The 12,115-nt window shown below is 54.0% G+C and overlaps 1 protein-coding gene across 1 annotated transcript; it reads left to right on the top strand.

Moving 5' to 3' along the window:
* The first annotated feature begins 8,882 nt into the window (after nt 1-8,882).
* INSM1 (INSM transcriptional repressor 1) lies at nt 8,883-10,778 on the top strand. Its single transcript, XM_081205347.1, has one exon. It carries the CDS (start codon nt 9,325-9,327, stop codon nt 10,669-10,671), a length of 1,347 nt encoding a protein of 448 aa, XP_081061473.1. The 5' UTR covers nt 8,883-9,324; the 3' UTR covers nt 10,672-10,778.
* The last annotated feature ends 1,337 nt before the right edge of the window (nt 10,779-12,115 follow it).

The following is a 12,115-nucleotide window of genomic DNA, read 5'->3' as shown; positions in this document are numbered from 1 at the left end:
GGCCGCTCGCGTGTCTCTCGCGTGTCCCTCAGGCAGACGCAACAACCGCTAATTCCTGCGAGCACAAAGGCCTCCCTCCCGAGGACCTGCTCGGCCCGGGTCAGACACGGCGAGAGCCAGGCGCCCATTGTCTCCGCCGAAGAGGCGACAAGAGCCGCCGGGAGGCCCGGCGAAGCGGCAGCCGGGGAGGGACAGGCCGCAGGCTCCTCGCGCCCTGGACCTCAGGCACCGCTTCGGACGCGCGTCTGTCGCCTCATCCCCACGATCACCGAAGGAGGCTTTCTGCGCGCGTTCTACACGCGTTCTCCCTTGGCCCCGTTCGGCCCCTCGCAGCCGCCTTGCGTGGGAAGTGTAGGCCCCGGCCAGAACGGGGAGCCCGCGGCGAAGAAAAAGCTCCCGCCTTCCTTTCCTCAGGGGAAAAGTCGCCCGGCTCGCTTGGCTCCAGCCTCGGCCTCGCGTCAGACCGCTGCCCGCTTGCCAGTGGCATTGCTTCACACGTGGCGAGGGGTAACCCTGATCCGCGATGGGCATTCCAGAGTCTCAGGCGGCTTTGCGAGTTTCTCTGCCTCCTGCTCTTTCTCACTGGTTGTGCGGATGCGACGCGTGGCTTCCTTCGGCCCAGGTGGAAAGTGGAGCTGGCCTTCATGCCGGTCGGGAAAAGTGTGCCAGGCAGCCCCGGATTCACACTCGGATCATGAGGATGGTATTAAATTTAGACACAGGCTCGGGCCTGGGAAATGCAAAAAGCAAAGAAGAGGAAGGGGAGGGAAAGGCTGGGGTGTGAAGGGTGGCTTGAGGGTAATAGCAGGAGAAGCCCCAGGGAATCTGATTTTGCTGGAACCTCAGATGCTGCTGGATCTTTGATCTGATCTGTTATATTTCTATGCCATTTTTCATTTAAAGGAATCCCAAAGCAGCTTACAAACGATAAATAAAAACAACATGCTAGAACATAATGGAATATCACAAATGCAGCAAATCCTCAGTGAAACAATTACAATCTATAAAATGCTGCTAACGCTGTTAACAAAACAACAACTAAAAAATCAGCTAAACATCACAATTAAAGCAGTAGTCATAGTACGTGATTAGCACATCAATACAGTATTTATAACCTAAAAAACAACATTAGCAAAACAGCAAAAAAATAAACTAAGCACTGTAAAGTTCATACATGCTCTCCTCACCTGTGACTCATAAACGTTCACTCTCTTCACACATCCACATAATGTCTGTGGCAGCACCTCCCTTCTGAAGGTTCCTGGGGCTGGACGTGGGGCAGCAGAGGTGAAAACAACCACCCTAGAGGTGGCAAACACCCCCTCGGCCTGCTCCCTTCTGCCTCTGCGCAATGTTTCCTGCCTGGTCCTGGAAGAGGCATCCCATCTTTGTTGCCCTCCTGAGGCACTTTGAACTTGCCCTGGAGCCATTTTTTATTGCCAGGGAGGCAGGCAGGAGGAGGCATTTGTCAGCACCCCTGCCAGCCTGGTTCTTACAGTTCTTGGACATCTTTTCAAGGCTCCCCCTCCATTGTGGGAATGTTAAGGAAGGTAGGAGAGGGTATATTGTTTTGATATTATCCCTCCTCACTCACGCTAGTGAGTAAGCAGCAGAGCACACTCCCTTTGCAACTTATTGGAAGCAAGTTGATGATTCGTTAGAATCCTTTAATTAAGCTATCCAGTGTGCCTTGTTCCTGGTAAGTTTCCCCTTTATTTCCCTCTTAAAATAATAACAACACAACACAGTTTTCTTTAAAAGTAAGAACAAAGTTTTACTCGCATTCAGTTCACAGCAGTAATCTGAAGGCAGGCTTTATCCTGTGGTTACAGTGAAAAGAAGCCTGAGCTACACCTCAGACTTTCTGCCTGTGGGCTCCATCCTGTGGGAAGCTGTGTTGAGCCATGGAGAGCGAGAGTCCAAGAGTGAGAGCAGTGCCTTTTTTTATGGAGGGACGCAGGGGTACACACACCCCTAAACATTTGTGAATCTTTGTACTTTTGTCCACTTACTGTATTTTTCCCAATTTGAACTATAAAATGGTGATTTTCTTGAGTCAAAATGAGAGTACCCCTAAACATTTTTTGAGGGGGGGGAGCAGCACTGAGAGTAAGAGTCCAAGAGAGAGATAGTTGTGTGGCCAGTCCTTTTATCTGGTCATCTTGGGTCACACCCATCTACTTGGTCATGCACAGGGGAAGAAGCTCCAGAGCAGGTATGACAGGAAGTCCTTCCCCTCGAGCCACATTCCCCTGTGTGTCCACTCTAGGCAACAGGAAAGTGTTGTACTTGACTGTTCCCACAAAGCCCTTCTCAGGCAATACAACATACATTTATATAAATAAATTTTATTCAAGCACCCAGAGTCCCAACTTGACACGAAGGTTCTGGAAACTCCGTTGCTAGGGGCTTCGTCATGATGTCTGCAATCAATCTCCTTGGTATGGCAATAAGATAGTTCCACAAGTCCCTCTTGAATGGCCTCAGATACATTGTCCTTGCGTGAAATTTCTCACTCTGGAAGAGCTTTAGGTAACTCTGGTTGCCCTCCATCAGACTAACAGGCCCCTTTCTCACCAACCTAAAGTCCTTGGTTAGTTTATTGAGCCAGGCCATCTACCTGCATGCTTTTGTGGCTGCAATGTATTATGACTGTGGAATATATTAAGAGTCTGTGGAAGCTGTGCAATTCTGTATATAACTGCCCTATAAAATAGGACCATTTCCAAACATAAATACATATCCACCTGTGGATTTATAATCAGTCATACATGCAGCCCAATCTGCATCAGTAAAACCAATCATTTTAGGATTACTAACAGCTGGTAATCTTAATTTACAGTTTATTGTACCCCATAAGTACCAAACCACCCTTTTCACACCCACCCAGTCATATTCAGTGGGAGCATTTAACTTTCTACTTAGAATTCCCACAGCACTGGCTAAGTCAGGTATACATGTATTAGTAACAAGATACAAAAGCTTTCCAATCTGTACTCAATGTTGTCTGGCAACTGCTTTGAATCATCTTGATTCCTTAAAAAGTCGGTAGTCATGGGTGTGGCAACTGGGTACTCTTTTTGCATCTGCATGCTTTGGATCAGTTCTGAAATCTTTTGCTTTTGGCTAAGAAGAAATTAACCGCCTTCTCTTTCCACTTGAATTCCAAGTTAGTACTGGATCTTTCCCAGTTCCTTGACTTCTACATCTTTGCTTAAATGCTTCACAACCTGTGTGTAGTCTCTCTCATTTACTATGGCAATGGTCAAATCATCAGCGACGGCAAGAATATAAGAAAATTGTCCATTGTTAGGCTTGGAGTACAAGCATTTGTCTGTGTGCTTTTGCTTGTGCCCAAGTTGTGTTAGCATTTTATGTAGCTTCTGATTCCAGGCTCTAGCAGCCTGTTTTAAGTCCATAAAGTCCTTTTTGCAGCTTGCACACTAAATGTGCCGCATGTATATGCTTTATGTATATTTCCTCAAAAAATTCTCCATGCAAGAAAGCAGTCTTTCTGTGCCTCATGACCATTTGTTTAGAGGCTACTATGTTTAAAAGTATTCTTACACTGCTATATCTGATGGTTGGAGCGAATTATGGAGTCCTTTGGGTGCCAAAAATGTCTTGGGCCAGTTCTGGGTGGTTTTCCCTTGGGTCCTCATCCCCCTCTTTCTTAGCTGAAGGACAGGGCAGCCCTCGCTCGGGCTGGTAGAGGGAAATGTGAGGTTGATGGCAAGGAAGAAGGACCTGCCTCAAGCAGCAGCAACTGTGCCCAGTCCCAGGTGCAGCCAGGCCTGGCTTCCGGCTTTGAGCTTCCTAGGCCTCATATCCAACCAGAAGCCATTCCTTTCTCAATGGGAGGTTGATCTGTTGTGCATGCAGCTGGGCACCTGGAAAAACCCGCAGGGACAGTGGGACCTCCACTAGGCTTTCGGGGCTACAGCCAGGTCTCTGAGCCTGTAACCTGTGTGGAGAGGTAGCCCCCCTTCCCCACAGGAGTCTCTCCCGAGCAGGTGCCCTCCTTGTGGCCTTGGACTCTTTTCATTGTCTTATTTGTACCCTACCCTTTTCTCTAAAAAGAGACTCGAGGAAAGAATAGGAACAGCTAAAAACATAAAAGGGTGGGAAGGGGAAATAATCGTTTTTAAAAAACAATTAAACGTTTATAGAATTCAAATGATATAAGCTACGTTTATGGGAATACGACTCCCATAATCCCCGAGCATAGGCCTCTTTGCCTGGGGCTGATGGGAGCTGGAGTCCAATAACCTGGAAGGCGCCGGACTGGGGAAAGCTGCCCTGGGAAGGATATGGCGAATCAGTGCAGAACGCGCAGAAGCGAAGCTCGGGCAGCCTAATATGCTTGACAATATTAACAGTGCTGCGTTAAGAAAAACGCCTCCTAGTTCTGTGCCTTCTGCTCGTCTGGGATCCTAGCGCCTCTGCACACTTCGGCCCGGAACACTGGAAAGGCAGGAGCTGAGCGCTGATGTCTGGCTGAGCAATTGGGTCGAATACTGCCAGCAGGCTTTCCTGCCTCTTTCTTCAGCTGTCAAAGCCCGAGTCTAGCTTTTTATTGATAAAAAGTAGTGGCTGACCATCGGAGGAAGGGCTTGGCTATTCCCTCGTGGCCACAGCCTTTATCTCCTCGCGGCACAAGAATCCCATTTGCTCCGCACGAAATGCACACTTTGCAGTACTCAGGAGCTGTGTAAATATAAGTTTTTATTTCTTTAAAAGTATTTGGTCCTAATAACCCGGAGCTGACTTAAAGTAGACCTTGTCAACGTCGGACCCCTCAAATCAGTATGTATATGGAGGGAAGCAGCTCTTTGCGCAAATCCTTCCATATTCTCAGAGGCGCCCCCTCCTCTAGGGAACCCCGGCACTGGAGCGAGGCTAGACTTTGTCTGCTTTTAAAACTTTCCCTCATTGTGGCATAGTTCCTGTTGGTTTTTTTAAAAACGTGAACACTCAAATCATACTCCACGACCCCCCCCCCTTTATTCAGAAGCTGTCGCCTAGGCTTTAAGAGGGTCACGAAGCGCAGCCTCCAACTATTATTTCCTTCCCGGCTCTTAGGCTGCCACGACCCAGCGCCGAAGTTTAAGGACTTTAATATCCTCTCGATTTAGATGGGGCGTGCTGAAAGCTTTCCCCTTGGAGCTGACCAGTTTGTAATTTGGGTTGGATCCACTCTTTGCTATTCTCGAGGTTACAGGATTAGCGTTAAGGGATGGAAGAGAGATGCTCTCTGCATCCCAAATATCTTTTGGGCAGGTTAGGGGAGCAGCAGCTTCCTCGCTCTGCGCAAACGGAGTCACTGGACTTCGGCCCACTGTTTCCCACCGCGGCAATTAACAAGGGCATTGATTCTGAAGCGCCTCTGCTCCTTCTGTTTGATCAGGAAAAGCGGGGCAAGCAGGAGGAAACGGGGCTTCTGCAGAGCAGGAACCGCTCCAGGTGCCCCCGCCACGCGCCCCTAACCCCCACCCGCCTGCTTCAGCTAGTTGCAAATTGAGGCCGCCACTGCTTGCACCTGCTCTGCAAGAGGGTGCTCGGGAGCGTGCTTTCTTCCTTCCCCTGTTGTTGCGAAAATGCGTTTCGAGTCCTTGTACCAGTTTCAAGTGTTAATGCATTTTTACTGTATGCGACTGAAAAGCAGCGAGCCCCGCCATCCCCCCAATTTCAGCTGGCCACGTGGAGCGGGTTGGAGGGGAGAATCAGCAGCACGACCACTACACAAAAAGAAAAGGGTCTTTTGAATCCAAGCGCCTCAATAGCTTTCAATAGATTCCCTTTGGTAAATACATGGCACTCGCTGTTTGAACCTGCTGCCTCCAAAGATGAATTCCTTGTGTTTTATGTGGGGTGGCGTTTCCCCCCCTTCTTCTACATTTAGAAAGATGAGGGGCTTAAAAAACAACAGCACCCTAATGCTTTAGCCCTCTTATCTGCAGTCTACACTATTTAAAAGGATCGTGTTTTTATGTTATTTTTAAATATAGCTGAAAACGGTAGAAGAGGCCACGGGCATAGAATTATAAGTGGGGCAAGAACAGCGTTGTGCGGTGGGCATTCCAGAGGGCTCCTTAATCCGAACTAGGTTGCTGATCCGTCATATTCAAATTAGAGGGAATAATATGCAGGGGGAAGGCAATGGAAGGGAACATGTTGGGAGAATATATATGGACTCCACATCAGAATCACGATTCACTGTCCTCTGCGCCTGAATTTATTGGGGACTCCGAATTCAGCGACCTCTGATTCCTGCTGACGCAGCAAACGAAGACCTGAAAGATCCGCTTTCCCATCTTTCATTCCTTTTAATCAGCTACTAAAACCACAGGCACAAATCCAGGGAGAACAAGTTCTGGGTAAACTCCGCGGAAATGAACGGAGTGCACAAACTGTTCCGGTCATCTTGACTGGGTTTGTGCAAAAGAAGGTCCGGCTGGAGTGTGTTCTGTTCCTGCGGGTTCGATTTTTATTAAAAGGAGCTCGAAAAGACTGAAATTCGCTAACAACTGAGAGGTTTCAAAGCCCCCCCCCCATCTTGCTGTTACCACTGCTACAGGATAAACCAGGAGGCACAGACCAGTGTTACGTTTTCTGTGGGATGGGGGGAAAGCCCCGTCTCCTTGCCTGTCGGCGGCTCTGTCAAACCAAAGCACATTGGTGTTCTTGCTAACTTCAGCACCAGGGAGAAAAACAGCTCTGGGCTCGGGATGCTGCGAGCTGCGAACACACCGGCAGGAGGGCCAGGAAGACTCCCCCCTCGATCTTTCCTCTGTTTTAAGGAGCTATTGAGAGAAAGCTGGAGAAAGTTGAGTCCTCGGTCCCGGCTGCTTCCTTGGCCTGTTGATCAGGATTGGCGGAGCCCCAGTTCCACCCCCCAGGCAGGATCAGCTATGACTTTGCTGCTGCGTCAACGGAAGGAAGCATCTCGATAGCTTCTGCAGGCGTTGTCTTGTCTGGAGAGGGAGGGCACAGCTCCCCTCTCCCCTTCTCCCCCCTCCATGGTGGGCCCCCCAGCAACACGTGCCTCTTGCTCTTCCAGATTGGCCGCGGTTCCCTTTCAATAGCAAGAGGTTAATTTCCTTGACAAAGGTGACAGGGAGGCAGGGGCGGGGGGAGAGGAGAGGCACAGGGAGACAGGCAGACTCTTTTCTTTCGCCCCTTTTGGCTACTTGATTAGACCCCTTGATTTAGCATCAGATGTCAAACAGCAAAGTGCACGGGCTGGATTAAAATGTATGAGCCTCCTCCGGCCCCATCCTCTCCCTGTCTTTCGCTCGCTCCCTGCCAGAGCCACCGAGGGCGCCTTCATCAACTTTGAAGAAACTGTGTCAGAAGGGCCCGTCCACCAGGAGCCTACTTAAACCAAATTAGCTGGGTTTAGAACCAGCTGATGCCCGAAACCCAAACGCGCTGGGCATAATCCAGGAGGAGCAGGAGGAGTTGGATTCTTCTGCATGAGCTCCTTCGACACGAAGCCGAGGTTTGCGGAGGAGACCTTCTTGCCGGGTTAGGCCTGTAGTGTGGAAGAGCGCGAGTTTCGCCAAGAGAATGAAATTTGTTGCAGGTGCTCACTTGTGCCAGGCAGGAAAACCTCTGATCGAAGAAGAACAAAAAAGCGCACTGCGGCCACTTCAGGCTGCTGCTGCTTAGGCGGGAATATGGATCGCTTTGCGCGTCTGAGTGCGCATTGCAATACTGGCGAGCAAGTGTCACCTCTAGCTCCTGGTGTGGAAAGAAATCTGTTAAGCACGGGACCTCCCTTGCAGGATCCTTTACCATAAACATCTTGAGGAACTGGGAACGGGGAAGAAAAAATGCCCCCCATCACATCCTATTATTAAATAAAGGCTTTTTTGCGCTTGGCAGCTGTCAGGTATTGGCCTACCCTAAAATTCTGATGTGCATTCACCCCTTGCAGCCTAATCCTATGCATAGTTACTAACAGTGTTTTTCCCCCCTTTAAAAATGTTTAGGGGTACATACTCTCATTTTGACTCAAGAAAATCACCATTTGATAGTGCAGATCCGGACAAAAATACAGATTCACAAAATGTTTAGGGGTATGCGTCCCCCTCAGAAAAAAGCCCTGGTTACTAAGAAGTTAGCCCCACGGTGTTCAGTGGGGCAAACTCCCCAGTAAGCGCGTTCCAGATCCCAGCCTTCGACGTGGGAAGACGCGCGCCAAAGAGGCCTGCTCCCCTCGGGCGAGCGACTCCCTGTTGCGCGCGGTGTGGCCGCTTCCCCTGAGCTCTTTGGGCCAGTGCAAGGCGCCCGCCCATCTCCTGGTTGCCCTCGCCCCTTGCCCGGGGGCGAGGCGCCGAGAGGATGAAGGCGAGGGAGCAGGCCGAGAGGAGGAGGAGGCCCAGCGCGGCGCTGACCTGCTTTCGGCCGCGGACAAAGAAAGAGCCCGGCAGCCCGAAGCAAGAAGGCGCGCGCGCCTGCGCACCTTGGTCCCTCTCCGGGCTGCTGCTGCTCGGCGCCTTCGCCTCGGGCCCCCCCCCTCTCTCGGCGCATCTTTCCGCGGGATTCTCCTTCTCCGAAGCCCCCGAAACAATCAGCCCCCCCCCTCCTCCTCCTCAATTTTCGCCGCTCCCTCGCCTGCATTTTAAACACTCTCCTTGACATATTTCGGCTCCATTCTTCCCCTTTGTTGCCATTCCGCTCCCGGAGCTGCGCTTCCCTCTCCCCCCCCCGCTCCCCCGAGGGGGCGGCATTGTCATGCTGATGGCTCTTTCGCTCCGGCGCCCCCCGCCCGGGAGACACAAAGGCCCGGCACGTGCGCCTGCCCATAGAGGAGCAGCAGACCGTGACGGGAGGCGGAGCTGGGCGTGTGCCGGGGGGGGGGAGGGGAGGGGAGGGGGCGCCGGAGAGGGAAGAAAGGAAGAAAGGAAGAAAGGCAGGGAAGCGGCCCAGCCCGCAGGTACATCTGCTGCCCTCCACCTCCGCCAGGCGCCCGCCCGCCGCCCGCCCAGCGCGCCGCCTCAAAGCCCAGGGAGCAGCCGCGGGAAGCGCTGATTGGCTCCGGGCGGAGCAGGAGGCACGAACAATGCTGGCCTCCCCCCTTAAAAAGCGGGCGGCCAGGCCGGGCGACTGGGGGGGCAGCGCGGCCAGGAGGAGGCGGCGGCGGCGCGGAGGAGCCGCGCTGGTGGGGGCGAGCGAGCGAGGAAGGCGGGAAGGCGGCGCGGGCGAGGCGAGCCTGCGGAGGGAGGACGGGCGACGAGCGGGAGGAGACCCGGATTGGGGCGCCGCCGCTCCCGGGCTGAGGCGGGCAGGCGCCTTGGCACCTCCCGGAGCCGCCCGAGGATGCCCCGCGGTTTCCTGGTGAAGAGGAGCCGCAGACCCACGCCCATCTCCTACCGGACCCGCTGCTGCTGCCCGGCCTCGGCGGCCGCCCAGGGAGGCGACCCGGCGCAGCTCCCGGCGCCCCCGCCGATCCCCGCTCCGCTCTCGGCCTCGCAACCCGCCGAGGCGCCTCTTCTGCTGGCGCCCGCGGCCGCGCCGCACTTCGGGACGCCCGACGGCCCCGCCGCAGCCCCGGCCCCGCAGCCCCTGCGCAGCCCCGCGCGGGCCGTCAGCGAGGAGCGCAGCCTGCACCTGGGCTCGCCGCTCTCGGCCGAGTCCTTCCCGGCGCCCGAGCCTCTGCTCCTGGGCCCCGGGGCCCAGCTCAAGCTCTGGGCGGTCGCGGCCATCGCCGCCGCCCCGCCGCCGCCGCCGCCCTCCCCGGCTCCGGCGGTGGCCCCGCAGCGCAGCCATGGGCCGAGCCCCGGCGCGTCCAAGCGGCCTCAGGGCCGGAAGGCCAAGGCGGCGCGCAAGCTGCACTTCGAGGATGAGGTGACGACGTCGCCGGTGCTGGGGCTGCGCATCAAAGAGGGCCCCCCCGAGCCCGCCTCGACGGCTCCGCAGCAGCAGCAGCACCAGGCGGGCGCCGGCGGAGGATCGCGCGCGGGCGGCGCGCAGCCGCTGGGCGAGTTCATCTGCCAGCTGTGCAAGGAGCGCTACCCCGACCCGCTGGCCCTGGCGCAGCACAAGTGCTCGCGCATCGTGCGCGTCGAGTACCGCTGCCCCGAGTGCGACAAGCTCTTCAGCTGCCCGGCCAACCTGGCCTCGCACCGCCGCTGGCACAAGCCGCGGCCTCCCAGCGCCGCCAAGCCCAAGGCTGCGGCCGACGAGCCCCCCGCCAAGGGAGGCGGCAGCGGCAGCGAGAGGGACACGCCGAGCCCCGGCAGCGGAGGAGAGCCCGACGGCGGCGCCGGCGCCGAGGAGTTCGCGTGCCCGCGCTGTGCCAAGCGCTTCCGCCGCCAGAGCGCCCTGCGCAAGCACCTGCCCCTGCACCACGAGCCGCTGGACGGGCCGGCCTCGGCGCGGGAGCCCCCGGACGCCTGCGGCCCCGAGGAGGCGGGCGCCCGCCCCAGTCCGCTGAGCTTGCCCGGGGAGTGCCACCCGTGCCCCGTGTGCGGCGAGCCCTTCGCCGGCAAGAGCGCCCAGGAGCGCCACCTGCGCCTGCTCCACGCCGCCCAGGCCTTTCCCTGCAAGTACTGCCCGGCCACCTTCTACAGCTCGCCGGGCCTGACCCGCCACATCAACAAGTGCCACCCGTCGGAGAACCGCCAGGTCATCTTGCTGCAGGTGCCCGTGCGCCCGGCCTGCTAGAGGGAGCCCAGCCGTGCCTTCCCCCGCAGTCCAGCCCCGGAGGGCCTGCAGGGCAACCGCGGGACTTCGACGCCGGCCCCGGGGCAGCGCGCACCGTCTCGCAGAACCGCCGGAGCATCTCTGCGACGGTGGGTCCGGCTTCTCTTCGCCGCTCCCCTGGAGCGCTGGCCCCGGAGCAGCTCCCTCCTCTACGCCCCCACTGCACTCGCGGGGGCTGCTCTGGGGCCAGAGCTTCAGGGTTGGCTTAAACTTAAGATTCCCCTTTTCTCTCCCCCCCCCCACCCGAAGTCAATCTTGAGAAATGATGGATGCCTTTACACTTCACAGGCTGTGAACTGAACCTTTTCCCCACTTGATTAGCTTTATTATGGCTTGTGAACCGCTGGGATCTGGCTTTACCTTTTCGCTGTGTGTTTTCTTCTCTTTTTTTAAATTTTCGATGTGAACAAAATCAATCTGCTTAAAGATATAACTTTGGTTAGTATAGCCACAAATGCCTTGACTTTAATCGTTGTTTGTCTCCAAAAAAATGTTGTAGAAGCTGCCTTAATACAATGACATGCCAATCTTTTTATGTTTGTTCCTTTTCGAAGTAGATCTCTATGTTGACGCTTATCTGTATATGTTGATTTATGCGTAATTGTTATTTATTCGTTATTTATTATTAATTATGGTGTTTATTTCTGACGTGCTTTGCCTCTCTCCCACCACCTCCTCCAATTCGCCCCCTCCTGCCATTTCACTGTGCATTTTTAAGTCTTTTTTAAAGGGATCTGTTGAAAAGGGTTTAATTTTTATACCTAGAATAAACATACAACTGTAACCCTTCTCTTCTTGCTTCGAGGGCTCGCGGATAGCTCAGCTTCCTTTTAGATGCAATCTCTTTTCTACACAATTATTTTCTTAACTGTTAGCTATTTATAGAACGCTTCAATAGAACTGTTTTAACTGTCTAACTATTTACTATTCAAATAAAAGTATTTTCAAATTCAGATACACTTTATTCATTTCTGTTTTCATTTTACATTCATTTCGTACCGTAACCCTATCTACATTTCCTAGGAAGTAAGTCCCATGCGGTTTAAGGAGGCTTCTTTCTAACCGCATATGCATAGGATTGCAGCCTTATTTCCTAGTAAAAATTCCTGCTTTTCGATTCATGGTTTGTCTGTTTTTAAAATAGCAAAAGCCAATCAAAGTTAATAATCCTTAAACTGGTGGGACTGAATTGACTCCGTAATTATTTATTGTTCAGAGATTACCTTTTGATAAAGCGTCCAGATTTTAAAAAGCTTAATAGGTAGGTTACAAGGCTGCCACAGCCTCAGCACTGACGCGCCTCTTCCTTGCCACGGCTCAACCTGGGAGTCACGCATTAAGGCAGTGAATGGAGGGGCGGGCTGGGGGGGCGGCGGCGGCGGCGGCATCTTTCAGACCAGAGTGC

This window comes from Podarcis bocagei, assembly GCF_964188305.1.
Source record: "Podarcis bocagei genome assembly, chromosome: 8".
NCBI classification, from domain to species: domain Eukaryota; kingdom Metazoa; phylum Chordata; class Lepidosauria; order Squamata; family Lacertidae; genus Podarcis; species Podarcis bocagei.
The sequence above is the reverse complement of the archived record's forward strand: the minus strand, read 5'-3'. Positions and strand labels throughout refer to the sequence as shown.